At 45.7% G+C, this 25,508-nt stretch overlaps 2 protein-coding genes and 1 non-coding gene across 5 annotated transcripts in view; 2 read left to right on the forward strand and 1 right to left on the reverse strand.

The window, feature by feature from the left end:
• The window catches only part of eif3k (eukaryotic translation initiation factor 3, subunit K), a 36,191-nt gene extending 28,185 nt beyond the window's left edge, over nt 1-8,006 (reverse strand). The window contains exons 1-2 of the mRNA XM_073063799.1: nt 7,842-8,006; nt 5,034-5,132 (exon numbers count right to left, since the gene is read on the reverse strand). Of these exons, the coding sequence (XP_072919900.1) occupies nt 5,034-5,132; nt 7,842-7,900 (158 nt within the window). The 5' untranslated portion in view covers nt 7,901-8,006. The remainder of the gene's footprint in view (nt 1-5,033; nt 5,133-7,841) is intronic.
• A 3,288-nt stretch (nt 8,007-11,294) lies between these two features.
• LOC140737454 (U6atac minor spliceosomal RNA) lies at nt 11,295-11,421 on the forward strand. Its single transcript, XR_012101155.1, has one exon. It is a non-coding gene; the product is annotated as a U6atac minor spliceosomal RNA (small nuclear RNA).
• A 3,296-nt stretch (nt 11,422-14,717) lies between these two features.
• Nucleotides 14,718-25,508, forward strand: part of clip3 (CAP-GLY domain containing linker protein 3) — a 98,156-nt gene continuing 87,365 nt past the window's right edge. For 2 of the 3 annotated variants that reach the window (XM_073063803.1, XM_073063801.1), the window contains exon 1: nt 14,718-14,866. The gene's annotated coding sequence lies outside the window, so the exon portion shown is untranslated. The remainder of the gene's footprint in view (nt 14,867-25,508) is intronic. The other variant, XM_073063802.1, reaches the window with a different exon arrangement.

A 25,508-nucleotide genomic window follows, 5' to 3' on the forward strand; every position in this document is an offset into this window, starting at 1 on the left:
CAGTGGTGGGAATTGAATCTAGATCACCAGTACTGTAAAGCATCGTGCCAACCATCACACTACCATAACCCCAGCCATTATCAATATTCTTCAGATTGTCTACCTGGCATCAGTCGTCACATAACCAGGACTTGTGATATGCACTGGCTGCTCATACAACCTTCCTCCAGCTGCTCCCATGGCTTCACGTGACCCTGATTTTTTTTTTGGGGGGGGGGGGGGGGCTAAGTAGTTGGTACACCTTGCCCAAGGCTAGAGGAAGGAAGGAGCACCTTACACCTCCTTTGGTAGGAGTGTTATCTTCTTCCTGCCATCCAACAGTACTAATAGAGCAGCAATTATGTTAGCGGTGAACAAGACCCCAGAATGGCGGGGGTTTAGGCACTTCACAGGGTTATCAGTATGGAGTTTATTTCAGAGAAAAGGGGACCATCAAGCATTAACAAGCCTGTAGTCAGCAAATACAGGGTCTTTGGCAGCAAATTACAAAATCAAATCAGCCATTTTCAAACTTCAACCTTGCAAGAAGTACATTGCACCTTGGTCTAGAGGAACGTCGTTTCCTTTGATGGTATACATGTGTACCACCAAAGGCTGAATGACAATAAACCAAACTTGAAATACACAAGATGTGAATTTTCACTCACAGGTGAGTCACTAACCAGATGAGACAAATTTAAAGGAACTGACAGAGGAAGAGTGAGAATATTTTACACCACAAGTACTACAGATCTCTGTAGTATAAAATGCCCAAAGAACTGAGTCAAACTGGGAGACTCACCGGCACCAGCCTACCCACAGTCAAGGACATACATTTGGGAAGGTGCTGGAAAAGGGCCAGTAACATCGTGAAGGATTCCACCCACCCTGCTCATGGACTGTTTGTCCCACTCCCATCAGGGAGGAAGGCTATGTAGCATCCACGCCAGGACCACCGAGCTCAAGAACCATTACTTTCCTCAAGCCGTAAAGCTGATCAACACCTCCATTAACCCACCCCTCCACACCCCCATTCACCGAGGGAAATTGAAACATCGAGGGCAATGGTGAAGGCAAGCACCGGCTGCCTGCCTTTTGAAAGCTGGTGGGATCGCTCTGCTGAGAAAGGCCTGCTGCTGTGCCTGGAGAATGTTACCCAAGTTTTCTGCATTTTGGATAGGGACTTGGACTATAGACTTTTCTTCAGTCGTATAGTTTATATTCTGTTTTCCACCTGGTCTTTCTTGTTTTTTTGTGTGCAGGAGGGGGGATTTGGGGGTTGATGATTGTGTTGCCATTCTTTTCTTTCTTGGTTTCATGGCTATCTGGAGAAGAAGAATTTCAGTGTTGTATACGTTGATAATAAATAAAATTTTAAACTTTTGAACCACTGCTTTATCATTTCCTGTACCTTATGTACAGACTCATGTAACTTTAAGGACATACAATAAATGTATATAAGCTAGCCTATCTGTGCAAAAGTCTTCGGCACATGTAAAAATGCTGTAAAGCAAAAATGCTTCAAAAATAATGAAAAGTTTCTAAATATCAAAAAGAATACTATATACAGCAGTAATGAGTAAAAAAAAAACTAAACAAATCAATATTTGGTTTGACCAGCCTTTGCCTTTAAAACTGCATCAGTTCTCTTGGGTATACTGTTGTGCAGGTTTATAAGAAAATCAAGCATCTTGGAGAACTGGCCACCCACAGTTCTTCCTGTCCCACTTGTTTCCGTCTCTCTAGGTAATCCAAGACAGCCTCGATGATATTGAGATCAGAGCCCTGAGGAAGCCACACCACTCCAGAACTCCTTGTTCTTCTTTTTGCTGAAGATAGTTCCTTATGATTTTGGTCGTGTGCTTGAGGTCATTGTTCTGCTACAGAACGAAGTGGGGACCGATAAGATGCCTCTCTGATGGTATTGCGTGACAGATGAGAATCGGCTTGTATTTCTCAGCATTGAGGATTCCATTAATTCTGACCAGAACGTCAACTCCATTTGCAGAAACACAGCCCTAAAGCTGCAGGGAACCTCCGCTGTGCTTCACTGTTGGCTGCAGACACTTGTCCATGTAGCACTCTCCAGCTTTTCTACGAACAGACAGCCTCCTGTTTGATCCAAAAATTTCAAACGTGGACTTGTCATCCAGAGCACTTGCAGCCATTGTTCAGCATCCCAGTCCTTGTGTTTAGGTGAGTCTCTTGGCCGTTTCCACTTCGGAGGAATGGCTTTTTGGCAGCAATTCTTCCATGAAGACTACTTCTGACAATTCTTCTCCGGATTGTAGAGGGGCATACTTCAGTTCTAGTGCAAATTCAAAGCTGATAGCAGTGCTGGACTTTTTCCAATTTAGAGGGGACGTCAGTTTGATGTCTCTCTCATCTGCTGCACTCGGTTTCTGTGGCCGACCACTGCGTTTCTGGTCCTCAACCTTGCCCATACTGCTAATGCAGGATAACCACCTTGTGTCTTGTTGCTGTGCTCACTCTTGCCATGGTGTAAGAATTGATGATTTGAAGGTTAAACTGTCACATCGGCCACACCTTTTAGTTTGGTTGTCCTTCACCCAATTTGATTCCTTCTACACCCATTTCTGTTTCAGTTAATCAGTTTAGTCCACATCCAGGGCGCCAACACCAGAGACAACCCAAACGGCAGCTCTCATTGAAAGTGATGCAAAACATCAGTATTCTCATTTTGGCCTGCTAGGGCTGAGAACCATGTGTACAGTTAGTGATGAAGTTTTAATGCGATTGAATGAACTACAGCTGCTTAAAACTGACTGAAATAGACTGGACTCTGGCTGGCACACTGTCCCTTTAAGAAGCTGCCAGCAAAAGAGGGGTCAACATGCTGGCTTGTTGGTGCATTTTTTTTAAGAAGAGGTTTTCGACTCCCAATACCAACTACCTTGCTGGCAAATGTAGTCCCTGGTGCGTATATAATAAAAATGACAATCTCAGAGCTAGGGTGCTACATCAGAGGGACGTTAGGAACATGTGCATCCTTTGTTTTACAGAATCTTTGTTAACCCCTTCCGTGCCAGATGCGATTTGAATAGACGGATTCACAATATACTATCAAGATAACTTAGTCAAAATGGAGGTTTGTGCCCCATGATCAACTTTTGGTGTACTAGTATGTCGGTGACGTCCCAATTTTGCTCACCAGACCTGGAATACCTCACAATTAAGTGTTGGCCATTTTACTTGCCACGGAGATTTCATTGATCATTTCGGTACGTTCCATCTCAGGCCAATGTCAAACAGGCTCCAGACAAACTGAGCAATGTAATCAACAGGCATGAAACAGCACATCCAGATGCCTTCTCCATCAATTTGGGGGATTTTAACCAGGCCAGCTTGATAAGTCACTAAATAATAATCAACAAATCACCTATCGTACCAGAGGAAATAACACACTGGACCACAGTTACACTAGGTTCAATAATGCCTACCGCGCCATCCCACACTTTGGAAAATCCTATCAACTGGCTGCACTTTTACTCTCCGAGTATAGGCAGAGACTGAAGACGGCAGTCCCAGTAGTTAGGACCAAGGAGGCACAGGAGTGCTTATAGGACTGCTTTCAATCAGTGGACTGAACTGTGTTCAGGGAATCATCATTGAATCTGCATGAGTATGCTGCAGTTGTCACCGCCTTCATTAAAACCTGTGTGGATGACTGTGTACCTAGGAAAACTTGATGTACATTCCCAAACCAAAAGCTGTGAATGAACCTGCAGGTTTGTAGTCTACTGAGGGGTAGATCTGCGCATTTGCATCTGGCGATCCAGGTCTCTGTAAGAAAACCAGCTACAACTTGCAGAGGCTATTTCAAGAGCCAAGAAACATTTCCGGGAGAGGCTAGAGGCAACACAAAGGACCTGGACCCACTACAAATTGCCCAATTGCCAAAATAGGTCTACGGCAGACATCACGTGGTAGGAAAGGTCAAGGACTGGAGAAGAAGTAACCTGATAGGACAGAAAGTGGACCATAGGGGAAAGGGAAGGAGGAGGGGACCCAGGGGGAAGTAATAGGCAGGTGAGAAGAAGTGAAAGGACAGAGTGGGGAATAGAAGGGGGAGGGGGAGAATTTGTTTAATAGAAGGAGAAATTGATATTCATGCCCTCAGGTTGGAGGTTACCCAGACAGAATACGAGGTGTTGCTGCTCCACCCTTGACACAAGAGGAGGCCATGGACCGACATGTTCAAACAGGAATGGGAATCAGACTTAAAATGTTTCAACAGATCAGTGTTATTCGGGAAAAACAATACAGGGACAAAACATTAAGGTTTTGTCAATGATATCCTACAAACGTCCCACCTGGGCTAATGATTTATTTTTCAGGCAGCAGAGTAACGCGACACTATTACGGCTCAGGGCACTCCGGAGATCCATTCCGAGCGCAAGGGGTCTGCATACCCTCCCCGCGGGATGTGTAGATGCTTCGGTATCCACCCACAATCCAGAACGTACCGGGTAGGTTAAAAGGCCGTTGTAAATTGTCCTGTGATTAGGTTCAGGGTAGCAGGGATTGTCAAGGTTGCAGGGGGCAGCACGGATCAAAAGGCTGGAAGGGCCTAATTCGTGCTGTATCGATAAATTTAGAAAAATAAAAGCAAGATACTACAGACCCCAGAAATTTGGAGATTGAACCCAAAAAGTTCTGAGATATATTCAGCCGTGAGCCTCTTGAAAAGAAGCTGTGATACTTTAGATCAGAACATTTATTATCAATATATAAATTATACAACCTGAGATTCACCTGCTTACAGGCAGCCACAAAATACGAAACCCGAACTACCCAATTAAAAAAAAGTCCAACACCCATTTCGCAAAAGAACCCAATTAAAAAAAAAGACCAACCTCCTACCTGCAGAAGGAGGGAGAAAAAACAGTGCACACTATAAAAGCAAGCAACAGCACTCAGAACCAAACTGAGTCCATCAATCCAAACCCGTGTAGGCCCATAGCTTTGGTCTCAGTTCATCACAGAGAGGGGTGAGTCACCCCTCTACCACTTATGAAGAGATTTATACTCACAGTTTGAGGACTGCCAGATTGGCTTCCAGATCATAGGCATTCTCCCTGGCCTGAGTCTCCACGTACCTTTCTAAAGTTGAGAGATTCTCAGGGTTATATCTGTTGGAGAGGGCAAAGAATTAGACACACCCTCCTTTCACACCAATCGATAAACCTGAGCAAATAATTTTAAGCATAGAAATTAGCGAAGCTTGAGGATATGAATCATGTGTTGGAGTGTCACAAAACCCCAAATGGCTCCTTTTGATATGTTGGTAAACTCCAGACTATAGTGGTTCCTTGAAAACAAACCAAACCCGCTGAGAGACTAAGGTAATCGACACTGTATGACATCCTTCCAAATAATGAATTTCCAAATCCAAAAAGGTACATTTGATCCTTTATTATGAAACCAGCAAAGATGAGCAATCTTGTAGTGATTTTAAAAAAAACTAATGAAGCCATTTATTTCAGATACAACACAGAATAGGCCCTTCTGATCATTTGAGGCATGTTGCCCAGCAATCCCCTGATTTAATCCTAGCCTAGTCGTGGGATAATTCACAATGACCAATTAACAAAGCAACCAGTATGTCTTTGGAATCCCACATGGTCACGGGGAGAAAGTAGAAACTCCTTAAAGGAAGCAGTGGGAATTGAATGCTAGTCACCCGTACTGTAAAGCATTGTGCTGGCCACTACGCTACCGTGATGCCCTATAACTGAATTAGTGATGTAGCGACCTTAGCATTCAAATCAGAGTAACTAAACGGCCTAATTGGCAACATAACTAAGCAAAACTAAGCATAATTAGCAATGATAGTGATCTAGTTAGCGGTCAACAAAAAAAAACATTCCCCATGGCTCACCCCCCCCCTCCACTAAACAAAACCAATGTAACTATACTCACTTGCTTCTACCACAAGGCAAATTACCCATAATAAACACGCCACAAAATATAATACAGACACAAAATAGATACATGGCTCCCGCACCGACTTATGTCAATTTTATTACAAGGAAGGCTCGTCAGCTTCTTCACTGAGATTCCAGCACACCTACAGATGTGTAGTGGAGGGTGTATTGACTGGCTGCATCACGACAATCCTACAAAAGGTAATGATACGGCCCAGTCCATCATGGGTGAAGCCCTACCAACCATTGAGCACATCTACATGAAATGCTGTTGTAGGAAAGCACTGTCCATCATCAAGGATCCCCACCACCCAGGCCAGGGGTCGGTAACCTTTATGCCTCTGTGGGCCGGATCGCATATTAATGAGCGGATGGTGGGCCAGATAAATGCCGTAAAAAATCTGAAATATGGGAATTATCCATTTAAATACATCTGACTATGTTTTGCCTCAAATTAATGAATAATGCATGCTAGAAAACCCCGCAGGCCGTAGTTGCCTACCCCAGACCCAGGCCATGCTCTCTTCTCACAGCTGCCATCAGGTAGAAGGTACAAGAGCCTCAGGTTCAAGAAGTTACTATCTCTCACCATCAGGCTCCTAAACAAAGGGGATAATCACACGCACTCGCCCCATCAATGAGATGTTCCCACAACCACTGATCTCACTTTAAGGACTCTTTATCTCATGTTCTTGTTATTTATTTATTACAGTTTGTTGTCTTCTGCACTCTGGTTGATCTTTCATTGGTCCTGTTATAGTTACAGATCGCTCCGAAGTCTGGTGCTGATGCCACCAGCTGGCACACTATTCTGAGTATACCCACAGGAAAATGAATCTCAGTGACATATACGTACTTTAATAATAAAATTTACTTTGAAATTTGAATCTAGTGACGCCGTCACCTACTGAATCATCGAGACTCCAGCCCCGGATAGCCCCTCCCCCCCACCCCATTCCTTCCCCTAACTTCAATACTATCACAACTTTAAAGACCCATGAATCTTTAAAGTTGACCCAGGGGCTTGGATCTACTGACACCTGCTACAGGGGTTGTATTGAGAGCATCCTGAGCAGCTGCATCACTGCCTGGTTCGGAAATTGCACCATCTCAGATCGCAAGACCCTGCAGCGGATAGTGAGGTCAGCTGAGAAGATCATTGGGGTCTCTCTTCCAGCCATCACGGACATTTACACTACACGCTGCATCCACAAAGGAAACAGCATTATGAAGGACCCCATGCACCCCTCATACAATCTCTTCTCCCTCCTGCCGTCTGGGATAAGGCTCTGAAGCATTCGGGCTCTCACAACCAGACTATGTAACAGTTTCTTCCCCCAAGCTATCAGACTCCTCAATACCCAAAGCCTGGACTGACACCTTGCCCTACTGTCCTGATTATTATTTATTGTAAATGCCTGCACTTTTTTGTGCACTTTATGCAGTCCTGTGTAGCTTTCTCTGTGTTTTTTTATTACGTAGTTCAGTCTAGTTTTTGTACTGTGTCATGTAGCACCATGGTCCTGAAAAACATTGTCTCATTTTTACTATGCACTTTACCAGCAGTTATGGTCGAAATGACAATAAAAGTAACTTGACTTGAACCTACCGAATTATCGAGGCTACAGCCCTGGACAGGCCTCCACCTCATACTTTCCCTACACACACCCATACTAATCCTCCTTGGTCTTAGACGCTACTCCACCTTCCCCCAGTTCTCCAGCATCTGCTACCCCCTCGCCCCATCTCGGTACCCCGGACCAACCCTCCCCCCCATCCGGTCCCCCAGCGACCACTGGGGTCACCGTTCCCCCACTACTACTCTACCCCTCTCTCAGCGTTCTCCCACCCCTCCCGGACTTTCCTCCGCTCTCCCGCTCCCCTTCCCTCCATAGCCCCGGCTCCCGCACTCACCGGTCGATGCCCTTTAGCAGCTTGCCCACATTGGCCCGCATCTGCTCAATGGCACTCATGGCTCTGTCACCGGGGGAGAGGAGAACTCAAAACCCAGGTTCCGCACCAAGAACACAGGCCTTCACACGCGGCTCCGTCAAAAGGGGAGAGGGGTCAAAGGGCCAAGCAGCCAGTAGGCATGCGCAATACCGACGACTGCCTGACCGTGACTGAAAAGCACGCCCAGTACCGGCCGCCGGCACCCGGCTAGGGTAATTAAAGCGCATGCGCATGTCTTCATTGGCCAAAAACTTTCAGAATGCTGTTTCAATTATATCATTTTGTTTCTCCCTTCAAAGTTCAAAGTAAATTTATTATCAAACCATATGCAAACCTTATTGAGTGTGAATACTCAATAAATAGAATAATAACCACTAATCACTGAAATATTGTCTTGTTTATTAATTATTGTACTGTCTTGCACTGTTTTGTGCACTTTATGTAGTATCGTGTAGGTCTGAAATCTAATGTAGTTTTGTGTTCCTTCACACAGTGTAGTGTAGTTTTGTGTTGTTTCAGGTAGTCTAGTGTAGTTTTGTGTAGTTTCATGTAGCACCATGGTCCTGGAGGAACGTTGATTTGTTTTTACTGTGTGCTGTACCAGCAGTTATGGTTGAAATGACAATAAAAGTGACTTGACTTGTCTTGAACTAGTGCGTTCAGCCAGAGCACTGAAGACAATAAACTGCAAAAGCAAAAAGAAGAAAAGATAAATATCGAGAACATGGAATGAAGAGTCCTTGAAAGTGAGTCTGTTGATTGAGGGAACATTTCAGTGATGGGGCAAGTGAATTTGAATGAAGTTACACCCTTTGGTTCAGGAGCCTGATGGCTGAGGGGTAATACCTGTTTCTGAACCTGGTGGTGCAAGTCCTGAGGAACCTGTACCTTCTTTCTGATGGCAAGAGTGAGACGAGAGCACGACCTGGGTGGTGGGGGTCCCTGATGATGGACGCTGATTTCTATTCAAGGGTATTGGTGTTTCCATACCAGACTGTGCTGCAGCCAGTCAATACACTCTTCATAACACCTTGATAAAAGTTTATCAAAGTTTTAGATGTCATGCCAAATCTTTGCAAATTGCTAAGGAAGCAGAGGCACTGTCATGTTTACTTTTCATAATTGCACTTACCTGTGGGCCCAGGACAGGTCCTCCAAAATAAAAACACGTAGGAATTTAAAGCTGCTAACCCTTCCACCTCTGATCCTCCGATGAGGACTGACTCAGGGACCTCTGGTTTCCCTCTCCTGAAGTCAAGAATCAGCTCCTTGGTCTTGCTGTCGTTGAGTAAAGGGATTGTTGCTATGGCACCGCTCAGCCAGATTTCCAATCTCCCTCCTATTTGCCAATTCGTCACCACCTTTGATTCAGCCCATGACTTGAATAAGGCATTGGAGCTGTACTTCTTTCACAGTCATAAATGTAAAGTGAGTAGAGCAGGGGGCGAAGCACACAGCCTTGTGGCGCCCCTGTGCTGACGGAGACCAGGGAGGAGATGTTGCCAATCTGAACGGGCAGGGGTCTGCGAGTGAGGAAGTGGAGAATAGAGGTATTGATTAGTTTTGAGGGGATGATGTTTGAGCTTTTGTCAATGAAGAGCATCCTGATGAATGCATCTTTGCAGTACAGATGTTCCAGGGCTGAGAGAAGAGCCAAAGATGACGCATCTGCTGTGGAGCTGTTGCTGTGGGAGTGCACATCCAGTGCAACCTTTCGTGGTCCCAGAACACATTCCACACGATCAGGGAAGCTCACCAACACCTCTGTTTCCTGAGGAGGGTGAAGAGAGCCAAACAACACACAGCTATATTCGTGCCATTCTACAAGTGCGCAGCTGCGAGCGTTCTAACAAGCTGCATTACTGCACGGTACAGAAAATGCACTGCGGCCGACAGGAAGGCTCTACAACGGGTTGTCAAAGCTGTCCCGCCCTGCCATGGACTGTTTGTCCCAATCCCATCAGGGAGGAGTCCACACCAGGACCACCGGACTCAAAGACAGTTCCTTTCCCCAAGCAGCAGGGCTGATCAACACCTCCACCCACTGAGCACCACCACTTTTATCATTTCCTGTCAGAATCACCTTATGTACATTACGTCAATAAGATCAAAGAACTGATGGTGGACTTCAGGAAGGATAAGAGGATGGAACACACACCAGGGTCAAAGTGGAAAGAGTGAGCAATTTCAAGTTTCTGGGTCTCAGTATTTCTGAGGATCTATCCTGGACCCAACACATCGATGCAGCTACAAAGAAGACATGACAGTCGCTATATTTCATTAGGAGTTTGAGGGGATTTGGTTAGTCACCAAAGACACTTGCAAATTTCTGCAGATGTACAATAGAGAGCATTCTAACTGGCTGCATCACAGTCTGGCATGGGGGGGGGGGGGTCACAGGATCGAAATAAGCCACAGAGAGTTGTAAACTCAGTCAGCTCCACCGTGGGCACTAGCTTCTGTAAGTATCCAGGACATCGCTCCGATGCATCCATCACCCAGGACCCCCATCACCCAGTCATGCCCTTTTCTCGTTGCTACCATCAGGGAGGAGGTACAGGAGCCTGAAGACACAAATTTAACGATTCAGGAACAGCTTCTTTCCCTCTGCCATCTGATTTCTGAATGGACATTGAACACACGAACACTACCTCGCTACTTTTTAATTTTTTTGCATTACTTATTTAACTATTTTGCATATACTTACCGTATTTCACGTTTTTTTCTATTAGTAGGTATTGTACTTTGCCGCAAAGACAAGAAAGTTCACTACATAATGTCGGTGGTATTAAAATTGATTCTGATTGTTACTTAATGAACAGTCATTCGATCTATGTATATAAACTATCTTGTCTTTTTAAATTATTATTGTGTTCTTTATCTTATGTTTCTTCTTGTGCTGCATCGGATCCGGAGTAACAATTATTTCGTTCTGCTTTATACATTTGTACCAGAAATGACATTAAACAATCTTCGATCTTTGACTGCAAGTTACCGATCTTATATCGTCGGAGCGCCGGGACACCCATTGAGCATGCGCAAGTCTAAACGAGTAAATTTCGCGTTAATTTAACCCGCCGTAAAATTATTCCTTTCCATACCGCATTGTGTAACATCCAGGCTTTTTCGTTTGATTTTTGCACAAACTTTCAGAGACGCCCTATAGCTAACATATTTAGTGAATTATAATTGGCTGAAACTCTGCATAAATTAGCATAATTAAAGCAATTGCCTTAGAAGCGCAATAAAATATGAAATTCAGGCTCAATACACAGACATAAAATATTATCATATTGTTTCATGTAAAATTGAGAATGTGAACTAGGAAATATATAATAATTGAATTACCCATCATTACCTTAAAATGTATCAAAATTCTAAGCTTTAAATAGCATTCCTGTTAGGTTGAAGGTTGTGTTGTATGAAAGGAGAGAAGGTTAGCACTCCCCTTGATAAGGATGGAAGGGGCCCTAGTGGCCTTACAACACACAAATGGTTAAGGCATTGCCATCTACTTAGTGGCATCTAACCATGTTTTTTCCCCTTCTCTGTGGCAATAATGCCCCTGTTTTCTTTCTTTGTTTCAGGAGCTCCCAATTTTTTTTAAAATATATGCCATCAAGGCAGGAAAGTCTGCAGATACTGGAAAACCAAATCAATGCGGACACACAAAATGTTAAAGGAACTCAGCAGGTCAGGCAGCATCATGGAGGGGAATAAACAGTCAACATTTCAGGCTGAGACCCTTCCACAGTTCTGAAGAAAGGTTTCAGCCCAAAACGTTAATGCTGCCTGAACTTTCTTTATGTCATGTAGCCTTACCATTAACCAAGGGGTCCATGGACCTCAAGTTAGAGAATGAAATTCATTCCTTCCTGCATTTTTGTTCTGGAGACATTGATGTTTAACGAAGCACCAAACTGCGTGTTCACAATCTCAGTAAGGAATACAAAATGGGAAGAATTCCCAGGTTCCGAAGGAGGGAGATATGATCGAGCTATACAAAATGATGCAAGTGTAAATGCTATCAGGCTTTTCCCACTTGATGTTAGGTGTGACCAGAACTAGAGGTCAAGGGTTAAGGGTGAAAGCTGAAATGTTGAAGAGAAACGTCTTCACAGAGGGTGGTGAGAGTGTGGAACGAGCTCCCAGCAGAGGTGGTGGATGCAGGTTTAATTTCAGCATTTAAAATCAATTTGGATAAGTACATGGATGGGAGGGGTATGGATGGTTATGGTCCAGGAGCAGGCCGATGGGATTAGGCTGATTAATAGTTTGACACAGAATAGATGGGCCAAAGGTCCTGTTTCTGTATTGCAGAGTTCTATGACTCTGTGACAAACTGGAGTCATGTTCACTGGCATGTAATAATTTGAATAATTCTGTACAGGTTGAAGGCAAATTATATGATATATTAAGAGAAAGTTGGTTTGGGCATCTAGGATTAGGAGGCATATATTAAATATCAGAATCATGCTTTTTGGTAGCACTTGTGTACACAAGAATTTATGGTAGGCATTTGTTGCTATTAACTAATTTTAAATTTGAGATTGATACATTTTATTTAACACTATCTGTTAACAAATGATTTCCTTGAATGGTGGAGTATTGAGAGTTAACTTTCCTCTTCTTGTTCCTGTGGGGACACAAGACACTCAAAGTTCAAAGCAAATTTTATTATCGAAGTAAATATATGGCACCCTATACAACCCTGAGATTCATTTTCTTGTGGGCACACTTAATAAATCTATAGAATAATAACCATAGCAGAATCAATGAAAGCCTGCCCAACTAGGGTGTACAGAAGGCAATAAACTGTTCAAATACAAAAAGAAGAAATAATAATAAATAAATGAGCAATAAATAGCGAGAACATGAGATGAAGAGTCCTTGAAAGTGAGGCCATTGGTTGTGGGAACATTTCAGTGATGGGGCAACTGAACTTGAGTGAATTTATCCCTTCAGTTCAAGAGCCTGATGGTTGAGGGCTAGTAACCATTCCTGAACCTGATGGTACAATTCCTGAGGCTCTTGTACCTTCTTCCTGATGGCAACAGTGAGAAGAGAGCATGAGGGTGGTGGGGGTCCCTGATGATGGATGCTACTTTCCTGCATCAACGCTCCGTGTCCATGTATTCAATGGTAGGATGGGCTTTGCCTGTGATAGACTCAACCGTATCCACTACTTTTTGTGGGATTTTCCATTCAAGGGCATTGGTGTTTCCGTACCAAGCTGTGATGTAACCAGTCAATATACTCTCCATCACACATCTATAGAAGTTTGTCAGAGTTTTAGATGTCATGCCAAATCTTTGCGAATGTCTAAGGAAGTAGAAGCACTGCTGTAAACTCTTAAGGAAGCAGAAGCACTCTGAACCTGGAGCAACTAAGAAGATGCTGCAGGAACTCAGCAAGTCCAGCAACATCTGAGGAGGAAAATGGACAGTGTAATTTCATCTGGACCCTTCAACTTAATGAAGGGTTCTCAACCTGAAATGTCAACTGTCCATTTTGCAGATGCTGCCTGACCCACTGAGTTCTTTCGGCATCTTCTTCTGTTATTCCTACTCCAGTGTTTCTAACAGATTATAAGTACAGAGGAGTTAAAGGATGGATTCAAGACATAATGTTGTGGGGCTGGAGATGGCAGTAAGTAACTATTGATAAGACAATGTCTTATCATTGACTTTGTCTTATCCAAGTTCATTGCTTAAGACTAAGAGTGCCCTTTAGCTTAAGGGTGATGATGTCTGTTTTGAAGGTTCACATACACAAATAACAGCCACTCTTAATCAACCCACAAACTATTGCATACACCAATTACAAAAGTTAACATTTAATGGCTGGGTAACATATTGCTGTTAATCTAGAACAATTCAAAAATTATATTTCAAAAATATTTCAACAATTGCTTTGCTGGAAATTTGATATCTTAGACTTGAAATATCAAATTTGTTTCTCCTTCCATAGAAAGCAGGGTGGTGTAACTCACTGCAGTACAAGCAACCTCAATTCACTTCCCACCAGCTGCTTGTAAGGAGTTTGTACATTCTCCCAGTGACCACATGGGTTTCCTCCGGGTGCTCTGGTTTCCTCCCACAATCCAAAGACGTACCAGTTAGTAGGCTAAATTGCCCCGTGATTAGGCTGGAGTTAATCGGGGGACAGCTGGGCGGCGCATTACGAAGGGCTGGAAGGGCCTGTTCTGTGCTGTATCTCTCTCAATCAATCATTCAATCAGTCAATCAATCAATCAATAGATAGGTAGATAGACAGATAGACAGACAGATAGACAAGCAGATAGACAGGCAGACAGACAGATAGAAAGACAGACAGATAGACAGGTAAACAGACAGATAGATAGATAGATAGATAGATAGACAGACAAACAGATAAACAGATAGATAGACAGACAGACAGACAGACAGATAGGCAGCCAAACAAACAGATAAACAGATAGATAGACAGACAGACAGATAGATAGATAGACAGACAGACAGGCAGACAGACAGATAGAAAGACAGACAGATAGAAAGACAGACAGATAGACAGACAAACAGATAGATAGACAGACAGACAGATAGATAGATAGATAGGTTGATAGATGGATGAATGAATTGATAAATAAATAAATGTTTTCGGCATTTCTGGAAATGGCACATTGGTTGTTGGCTAGTCTTTATATATGTACTGTATAGGTTTTAACAAATTCTATTGTATTTATTTATTTTCCATCACATATGGTGAATTTTGTTATATTTTACTTTAGGCCTGTTAGACGATTCTCTTCTTCGTCAAAGCCTAGTAGCCCGCCCGCCCTGAATGGAAGTGGTTTCTAGAACGCGAAGCCTCGCGTCAGGGGAGGAATCGCGAGTGCCAGAGCCAGAAGGTCTGACGCAGGCGGCGACAGAAAGCCCAGCATCTTGGGCAGAGAGAGTAGGAGGAGACATCCACCAACACACTACAGAGACGAGCGGAGCCGCCTGGTAAGACCGAAATCTTCATATAATGGTAGCTCCTTTGTCTTTTCCTTTGTTGCGACACGGGTGTAACATTGCAACAATCTGACTTTGAAGCATATGTTACTGCCCTGTTGTTCGATGTCTCGAAGGGCGCTGGTCGGGCGAAAGGGATACTTCGGAAAATGGTGTTTTGACACTCTCAGATATTTCTGATTCTTGCTGGACGTGAACGATGGAGAGGAGAGGGGAGTCCACAGAAATATCGGTAGCATTTAATGCTTGCTTTTGGAGGAGTCTCGTGTTTTTTTTCTCACTGACGCAGTTTGCAAGCCTTGCAGCTGCTGATGCTGTGCCTATTGTCTGTAAGCATCCTCGTCTGCTGCTGGGTCCAAAAAAACAAACACGCAGCAAAAACAAGGCAGAAACCTTAACAATGCAGGCTTGGCAAATCGGCAGCGACTAGCTCCTTTTAAAATTGTTCATATTGCCACAGTTATTACTGATAAACATCAGAATTATTATTCAACACATAAATCAATTGGAAAAAAAACACGGTAAGGTTTCTTGTATTGCTTGATCATGTGTCTGATTATACAATATAGATTTTTTTTTAACTGAGCAATACTATTTATTATTGAAGACATTTAATAATATATGTGGTAAAAATCTATCATTGCCGACTGATTTCCCACTCAAATAACATATTTGCTAAAATATCTCATTGCCTGGTTGATTTTTTTTTCACTCAAATAATATACTTGGTAAAATATGTTATTGTCTGGTTGTCTTCCCCTCAAAGTAATAGTTTTTGCTTTTAAAGATTAGAAAGCATTTTGTGTTTTTAAAAAAAAAATTGTAAAGGACCTTTCCCACCTCCCAGTGTGAAATAGCTTCCACCGGGTTTATTGTTAGTTAAAATATGTTTTGGTCAGTTCTCAGGTTTATGAACTGTTACCAGCTGTTGCCACTGATGAGGATGGGTAATTTTGACAGGTTTATTGAAGGAGTGTGAAGTGGAATGGATGAACACGTTTCATCTTGAATTTAGCTATGCACTGTGATGCTTTGCTCCTGATCTGCTGAGATTATTTCAAAACTAAATGTAGAAAAACTCCAAAATAATGAAGATTTTTATTGGGTGAATATTTTCTTCCCTTTCCGCCCTGCTCCCCCCCCCCCCCCTGACATATCCCTCCTCTCCATCTTTGCCCAGACACACACACACACACACTTGGCCTCACGCCTCCTCATCTCCCTCCCTCCCATCCTTGTCTGAGACGAGTGAAGACCAGTGTTTATTTTAAACTGTAATTATCAAAATGGCATCATTTAATTTTCGGGGTGTCGTGGAAGCGGAGCGGTCAGGGCATCGCTTTACTGTGCCAGCTGCCAAATTCAGGTTCGATCCCGCCGCTGTCTGTACATCCTTCCCCGTCCAAAGACTTGCGGGTTGGGATGAGTAAGTTGTGGGTAGGCTGCGGTGACACTTACGGACTGCCCCAGCACATCCTCAGGTTGTGTTCGTTGTTAAAAGACGAGGCATTTTACTGTACGTTTCAATGTGATAAATAGGGCTAACCTTTAATCTTTGGCAGAAGTCAGTCAGATTCAGATTCATTTACAGCAAAATGTGTCACTTTCATTCAATGCTAGGGGCGGGGGCAGTCCGAAGGGTTGCCACACATTCTGGCACCAACGTTGCATGTCGACAGTGTTCAGCAGAACAACAACAGCAAAGCAAGCCCCTCCCTCACCTCCAACTCGTCCTTATTCCTGTCCCTGAACCCTAACTCCCTACACTGTCCCCAAAACCATCCCTAGCAAGGTGAAAAAAACAAAGTCTAAGCCTGGATGACGGACCTGGCAGCTCTGTACCATCTTGACCAGAATTCCCTCGCCCTTCCTTCCCTCTAAACTCTCCCGCCTCTGCCTCCCTTCTTGCCCGGTTGCCTCTGGCCACAAAGTTGTTCGGTCATACAGCAAGCACACAGGCCTTTCAGCCCCTCTGAACCGACCTATCAAGCACACTCCCCCCCCCCTCCCCCACCCCAATACCAACAATGAAAATATTTTATTCTCTCTACATTTGAGAAGTTTCCTCCTGATTCCATCATGGGCACTAGCCTTTGTAGTATCCAGGACATCTTCAAGGAGCGATGCCTTGGAAAAACAGCATCCATCACACAGGACGTGCCCTCTTCTCATATCTACCATCAGGGAGGAGGTACAGGAGCCTGAAGACACACACTCAGTGATTCAGGAACAGCTTCTTCCCCTCTGCCATCAGGGAGGAGGTACAGGAGCCTGAAGACCCACACTCAGTGATTCAGGAACAGCTTCTTCCCCTCTGCCATCAGGGAGGAGGTACAGGAGCCTGAAGACACACACTCAGTGATTCAGGAACAGCTTCTTCCCCTCTGCCATCAGGGAGGAGGTACAGGAGTCTGAAGACCCACACTCAACGATTCAGGAACAGCTTCTTCCCCTCTGCCATCCGATTTCTGAATGGACAGCAAACCCATGAACACCACCTCACTACTTTATAATTTTTATTTTGCACTACTGATTTAATTTAACTATTTAATATATATGCTGTACTTCCCATTTTTCTATCATTATGTATTGCTTCGTACTGCTGCCGCAAAGACACCAAATTTCACAGTGAATGCTGGTGTTATTAATTCTGATTCTGATCACTCACCAACACCCTGGTAACCATTAACCTACCAACTGCACGACTCTGGGTCGCGGGTGCTGTGGTAGTGAAGTGATCAGCGCGACAGTATTACAGCTCGGGGATTCAGAATTCAATACCGTTGTCCTCTGTAAGGATTCTCTGAAAGTCCTCCCCATGGAGTGTGTAGGCTCCCCCCGGGTGCTGGGTAGGTTACTTACTGCCTGTTGTGCCACTGACGTTTAGGGCAGTAATGACGGTCCTCCATCTCTGGCGGTGTTCAGGGCTTCCTTCGTCACGTCAGTAGCTCCCTCTCGGTTTTCACTACTGTCAGTCATGCAAATCCCGGGCAGAGACGCAGGAATACCGTTGCACTCAGATGCAGAAGGATTCTTCATTGCTGTTTCCGTAACAGTTTTGTTTGACCAGTCAGGGTTGTTAGCCCTGAGCGGAACCCCCGAACCTGAAGGATCAGTGGATCACTCTTAGTCTGACCTCTACCCTTTGACCTGTTTGGCATGGGTGACCCTACCAAGAGCCAAAGCACAAGGCCCTGACTCCAGCCAGCACAGCTCCCCGGGTCACTGAGGCACAGTGCGCCCAAACCCGATGACAAGGTTGTGGTCCTCTTGGAGGGGTTAGGCCTATTCCGTGCAGTACCTCTGAATAAATCAGCAAGGAAGTAAAGCCCGAGCACAGAGCAGAGAATGTGCAGACAGCACCAGAAACCAGCGCGGAGCCAGCGTCCTTGGAGTTGTGGAGGAGCGGCCCTACCAGCTGCGCCACTTTCGTTGCGTGCCCTCCTCAAGATAAAAGTTTAGCTTTATGTGTGACGTGTACTTTGAAATATATAGTCAAGTGCATTGTCAGAATCAGGTTTAATATCACCGGCATGTGCCGTGAAATTTGTTTTTTTGCTGTAACAGTGCATTGCAATACATTAAAAAATTGTAAATTACAGTAGATATTCATTTAATTTAACTGCATATAAAGTTAAATTAATAAGTCCTGCAAAAATATTTTTAAAAAGTAGTGAGTTAGAGTTTGTGGGTTCAACGTCCATTCAGAAATCTAATGGCCGAGAGGAATCGGGGTGCACTCGATGGGCTAACTGGCTAATTCTGTTCCTTTATCTTATCATCTTACCGTCTTGTCTGCCCTCTGCTTTAAATTTACCCAATAATCCAGCCAAATGTGGCAGTGAATTCCACAGATTCACCACCCTCTAGCTAAAGAAATTCCCCCTCATCTCTGTTGCTAAGGGACGACTTTCTATTCTTAGGTTGTGCTGTCTGGTCCTAGACTCTCCCACTGTTAAAAACATCTTCTCCACAAGCACAGACTGAGTATCAGGTTTATGTTATGAAATTTGTTGTAATGCAGCAGCAGTACAATGCAATAACCAATAATAAAAGCTGTAAAGGAAGAAGTATGTATATATTGAAAAAGTTAAATACATAGTGCAAAAAGAGTTAAAAATCGTAGTGAGGCGGTAGCGTACATGGGTTCCGTATCCATTCAGAAATCAGGCGGCAGAGGAGAAAAAGCTGTTCCTGAGTCATTGAGTGTGTGCCTCCAGGCTCCTGTACCTCCTCCCTGACGGTAGCAATGAGAAGAGGGCATGTCCTGGGTGATGGGTGTCCTTAATGATGGGTGCTGCCTTTTTGAGGCCCCACTATTTGAAGATGTCCTGGATGCTGGAGAGGCAAGTGCTCATGATGGAACTGACCGAGTTCACAACTTTCTGCTCCTGATTTTGATCTTTTGCAGTGTTCCCCCACCCCTCATCCCCATACCAGACGGTGATGCAGCCAGTTAGAATGCTCTCCACTGTTCTGTGATGATGACCAACACTGATGAGGAAGTAACACACCCAAAATGCTGGTGGGACGCAGCAGGCCAGGCAGCATCTATAGGGAGAAGTACAGTCGACGTTTCGGACCGAGACCCTTCGTCAGGACTAACTGAAAGAAGAGATAGTAAGAGATTTGAAAGTGGGAGGGGGAGGGGGAGATCTGAAATGATAGGAGAAAACAGGGAGGGAGGGATGAAGCTAAGAGCTGGAAAGTAATTGGCAAAAGGGATACAGAGCTGGAGAAGGGAAAAGATCATGGGACGGGAAGCCGAGGGAGAAAGAAGGGGGGAGGGGAGCACCAGAGGGAGATGGAGAGCAGGCAAGGAGTGATTGTGAGAGGGGCAGAGAGAGAAAAAAAGAGAAAAAAATAAATAAGGGATGGGGTAAAAGGGGAGGAGGGGCATTAACAGAAGTTAGAGAAGTCAATGTTCATGCCATCAGGTTGGAGGCTACCCAGCCGGTATATAAGGTGTTGTTCCTCCAACCTGAGTGCGGCTTCATCTTGACAGTAGAGGAGGCCATGGATAGACATATCAGAATGGGAATGGGACGTGGAATTAAAATGTGTGGCCACTGGGAGATCCTGCTTTCTCTGGCGGACAGAGCGTAGGTGCTCAGTGAGATGAGGATGTGCCGGGGGTAATCTGCAAATGTTGCCATGCTTCCAGTGTGACTTCATAACCCTTACCCGTGCGTCTTTAAAATGTGGGAGGAACAGTGGGAGAATGGAACAGTGGGGGAATGTGGGAGAATGTGGGCAGGCCCTTGGGAAACATACACAGTCGGGGGGGGGGGGGAAACGTTTAAGCTCCTTATTGACAGCGGCGGGAATCGGACCCTGAACGGTGATCGCTGGTAAGCTTGACGCTAACCACAACCCTGTCCTAAACAGGCCGTGCCCAGAAGGACGATGACTGCTCTCATAGTCACCGTCTCCCGTGGTTCCTTGGCACAAAAACCAGCTTCCAACCATTATTGATATTCCCAGATCGCCCATAGATTTTCCAGTGTGGGGATATTGTCAGGAGTAGAAAATAGAACAGTACAGCACAGTTCAGGCCATTCAGCCCACAATCGTTGCTCCTTTTTTGTTGTTGTTTGGTGCAGCTTTGATTGGGGTGGACCGTCTCTGCGGCCTGCAGTCAATGATCGACACAGCGCTAGATTGAACAGAACTGAATATGCCCGGACTCTTTCGATAACTTTGTGGTTTGGTGTTTTATAGTCTGTGGGGTTTGCTAATTCTTTTCCTGCCGCTTGCGCGATTTAGTTCTGTGCATTGGGAGTTTGATGGTTTCTTCGAACTGATTCCATGGTGTAACCTTGTTTCCTGGCTGTCTGTGCGGAAGATGAATCTCAGGGTCGTACTCTGCGTACATACTTTGATAATAAATGTACTTTCGAATCTTTGAACTTTAAGCCTACCTTTTAACCTACCCCAGATCAATCTAACCCTTCCCTCCCACATAGCTGTCCATTTTTCAATGTGCCTAGTTGACACGATGCTATCACAGCTTGGGGCATTTCAGAGTTCCATTCTGGCACCATCTGTCAGGAGTCCATATGTTCTCCCCGTGGAATGCGCGGGTTTTCCCCAGGTGCTCTGGTTTCCTCCCAGGGTCCCATGACGTACCAGGTAGTTAATTGGTCGTTATAAATTGTCCCATGATTAGGTTCACGGTAATTGGGTTTGTCATGGGCTATTGGGGCAGTGTGGCTAAGAGGGACTGAAGGGTCTACTCTGTGCTGTATCACTAAATAAATCTAAGAACAAAACACACGCACACACGGTCAAAATGGTGGAGGAAGTCAGCAGGTCAGGCAGCATCTATGGAGAGGAATAAATAGGTCTGATGAAGGGTCTCGGCATGACACGTTGACTGTTTTATTCATTTTCATAGATACTGCCTGACCTGCAGAGTTCCTCCAGCCATCTGTGTGTTGGATATTGTGCTCTGGATTTCTCCTGTGTGTGCCTACCCAAAAAAATGTCCCTAATGTATCTGCCTCTACCACCACCCCTGGCAGGTTTCCATTCACCCACCACACACTGTGTAAAAATATTACCTCACAAAACTTTCCTCCAATCACGCTCGCTTCTGTTAACCATTACTGTCCTGGGAAAAAGTCTCTGACGATCCACTCAATCAATGCTTCTTATCATCTTGTCACCTCTCATCCTCCTTCGGTCCAGAGAGAAAAGCCCGAGCTCACTCAATCTATCCTCAGAAGTCATCTAATTAGAATCTCTAATCCAGGCAGCATCCTGGTAACTCTCCTCTGCACCCTCTCTAATCCAGACAGCATCCTGGTAACTCTCCTCTGCATCCTCTCTAATCCAGGCAGCGTCCTGGTAAATCTCCTCTGCACCCACTCTAATCCAGGCAGCATCCTGGTAAATCTCCTCTGCACCCTCTCTTATCCAGGCAGCATCCTGGTAAATCTCCTCTGCACCCTCTCTAATCCAGGCAGCGTCCTGGTGAATCTCCTCTGCACCCTCTCTAATCCAGGTAACATCCTGGTAAATCTCCTCTGCACCCTCTCTAATCTAGGCAGCATCCTGGTGAATCTCCTCTGCACCCTCTCTAATCCAGACAGCATCCTGGTAAATCTCCTCTGCACCCTCTCTTATCCAGGCAGCATCCTGGTAAATCTCCTCTGCACCCTCTCTAATCCAGGCAGCGTCCTGGTGAATCTCCTCTGCACCCTCTCTAATCCAGGTAACATCCTGGTAAATCTCCTCTGCACCCTCTCTAATCTAGGCAGCATCACGGTGAATCTCCTCTGCACCCTCTCTAATCCAGACAGCATCCTGGTAAATCTCCTCTGCACCCTCTCTAATCCAGGCAGCATCCTGGTGAATCTCCTCTGCACCCTCTCTAATCCAGGCAGCTTCCTGGTAAATCTCCTCTGCACCCTCTCTAATCCAGGCAGCATCCTGGTAAATCTCCTCTGCACCCTCTCTAATCCAGGCAGCATCTAGGTAAATCTCCTCTGCAACCTCTCTAATCCAGGCAGCGTCCTGGTGAATCTCCTCTGCACCCTCTCTAATCCGGACAGCATCCTGGTAAATCTCCTCTGCACCCTCTCTAATCCAGACAGCGTCCTGTTAAATCTCCTCTGCACCCTCTCTAATCCAGGTAACATCCTGGTAAATCTCCTCTGCACCCTCTCTAATCCAGACAGCATCCTGGTAAATCCCCTCTGCACCCTCTCTTATCCAGGCAGCATCCTGGTAAATCTCCTCTGCACCCTCTCTAATCCAGACAACGTCCTGGTAAATCTCCTCTGCACCCTCTCTAATCCAGGTAACATCCTGGTAAATCTCCTCTGCACCCTCTCTAATCTAGGCAGCATCCTGGTGAATCTCCTCTGCACCCTCTCTAATCCAGACAGCATCCTGGTAAATCTCCTCTGCACCCTCTCTTATCCAGGCAGCATCCTGGTAAATCTCCTCTGCACCCTCTCTAATCCAGGCAGCGTCCTGGTGAATCTCCTCTGCACCCTCTCTAATCCAGGCAGCTTCCTGGTAAATCTCCTCTGCACCCTCTCTAATCCAGGCAGCATCCTGGTAAATCTTCTCTGCACCCTCTCTAATCCAGGCAGCATCCTGGTAAATCTCCTCTGCACCCTCTCTAATCCAGGCAGCGTCCTGGTGAATCTCCTCTGCACCCTCTCTAATCCAGGTAACATCCTGGTAAATCTCCTCTGCACCCTCTCTAATCTAGGCAGCATCCTGGTGAACCTCCTCTGCACCCTCTCTTATCCAGACAGCATCCTGGTAAATCTCCTCTGCACCCTCTCTAATGCAGGCAGCGTCCTGGTGAATCAACTCTGCACCCTCTCTAATCCAGGCAGCTTCCTGGTAAATCTCCTCTGCACCCTCTCTAATCCAGGCAGCATCCTGGTAAATCTCCTCTGCACCCTCTCTAATCCAGGCAGCATCCTGGTAAATCTCCTCTGCACCCTCTCTAATCCAGGCAGCGTCCTGGTGAATCTCCTCTGCACCCTCTCTAATCCAGGCAGCACCCTGGTAAATCTCCTCTATAATCCGAACAGCATCCTGGTAAATCTCCTCTGCACCCTCTCTAATCCAGGCAGCACCCTGGTAAATCTCCTCTGCACCCTCTCTAATCCAGACAGCGTCTTGGTAAATCTCCTCTGCACCATCTCTAATCCAGGCAGCATCCTGGTAACTCTCCTCTGCACCCTCTCTAATCCGGACAGCACCCTGGTAAATCTCCTGTGCACCCTCTCTAATCAAGGCAGCATCCTGGTAAATCTCCTCTGCACCCTCTCTAATCCAGGCAGCATCCTGGTAATTCTCCTCTGCACCCTCTCTAATCCAGGCAGCATCCTGGTAAATCTCCTCTGCACCCTCTCTAATCCAGACGGCATCCTGGTAAATCTCCTCTGCACCCTCTCTAATCCAAGCAGCATCCTGGTGACTCTCCTCTGCACCCTCTCTAATCTAGGCAGCATCCTGGTGAATCTCCTCTGCACCCTCTCTAATCCAGACAGCATCCTGGTAAATCTCCTCTGCACCCTCTCTAATCCAGGCAGCATCCTGGTGACTCTCCTCTGCACCCTCTCTAATCTAGGCAGCATCCTGGTGAATCTCCTCTGCACCCTCTCTAATCCAGACAGCATCCTGGTAAATCTCCTCTGCACCCTCTCTTATCCAGGCAGCATCCTGGTAAATCTCCTCTGCACCCTCTCTAATCCAGGCAGCGTCCTGGTGAATCTCCTCTGCACCCTCTCTAATCCAGGCAGTTTCCTGGTAAATCTCCTCTGCACCCTCTCTAATCCAGGCAGCATACTGGTAAATCTCCTCTGCACCCTCTCTAATCCAGGCAGCATCCTGGTAAATCTCCTCTACACCCTCTCTAATCCAGGCAGCGTCCTGGTGAATCTCCTCTGCACCCTCTCTAATCCAGGCAGCATCCTGGTAAATCTCCTCTGCACCCTCTCTAATCCAGACAGCGTCTTGGTAAATCTTCTCTGCCTTCTCTCTAATCCGGACAGCATCCTGGTAAATCTCCTCTGCATCCTCTCTAATCCAGGCAGCATCCTGGTAACTCTCCTCTGCACCCTCTCTAATCCAGGTAACATCCTGGTAAATCTCCTCTGCACCCTCTCTAATCCAGGCAGCATCCTGGTGAATCTCCTCTGCACCCTCTCTAATCCAGACAGCATCCTGGTAAATCTCCTCTGCACCCTCTCTAATCCAGGCAGCGTCCTGGTGAATCTCCTCTGCAACCTCTCTAATCCAGGCAGCTTCCTGGTAAATCTCCTCTGCACCCTCTCTAATCCCGGCAGCATCCTGGTAACTCTCCTCTGCACCCTCTCTAATCCGGGCAGCATCCTGGTCAATCTCCTCTGCACCCTCTCTAATCCAGGCAGCATCCTGGTAACTCTCCTCTGCACCCTCTCTAATCCAGACAGCGTCCTGGTAAATCTCCTCTGCACCCTCTCTAATCCAGACAGCACCCTGGTAAATCTCATCTGCACCCTCTCTAATCCAGGCAGCATCCTGGTAAATCTCCTCTGCACCCTCTCTAATCCAGACAGCACCCTGGTAAATCTCATCTGCACCCTCTCTAATCCAGGCAGCATCCTGGTAAATCTCCTCTGCACCCTCTCTAATCCAGGCAGCATCCTGGTAAATCTCCTCTGCACCCTCTCTTATCCAGGCAGCATCCTGGTAAATCTCCTCTGCACCCTCTCTAATCCAGGCAGCGTCCTGGTGAATCTCCTCTGCACCCTCTCTAATCCAGGTAACATCCTGGTAAATCTCCTCTGCACCCTCTCTAATCTAGGCAGCATCCTGGTGAATCTCCTCTGCACCCTCTCTAATCCAGACAGCATCCTGGTAAATCTCCTCTGCACCCTCTCTAATCCAGGCAGCATCCTGGTGAATCTCCTCTGCACCCTCTCTAATCCAGGCAGCTTCCTGGTAAATCTCCTCTGCACCCTCTCTAATCCAGGCAGCATCCTGGTAAATCTCCTCTGCACCCTCTCTAATCCAGGCAGCATCTAGATAAATCTCCTCTGCAACCTCTCTAATCCAGGCAGCGTCCTGGTGAATCTCCTCTGCACCCTCTCTAATCCAGGTAACATCCTGGTAAATCTCCTCT

The sequence above is a fragment of the Hemitrygon akajei genome, chromosome 12 (genome assembly GCF_048418815.1).
Source record: "Hemitrygon akajei chromosome 12, sHemAka1.3, whole genome shotgun sequence".
Classification (NCBI taxonomy): Eukaryota; Metazoa; Chordata; class Chondrichthyes; order Myliobatiformes; family Dasyatidae; genus Hemitrygon; species Hemitrygon akajei.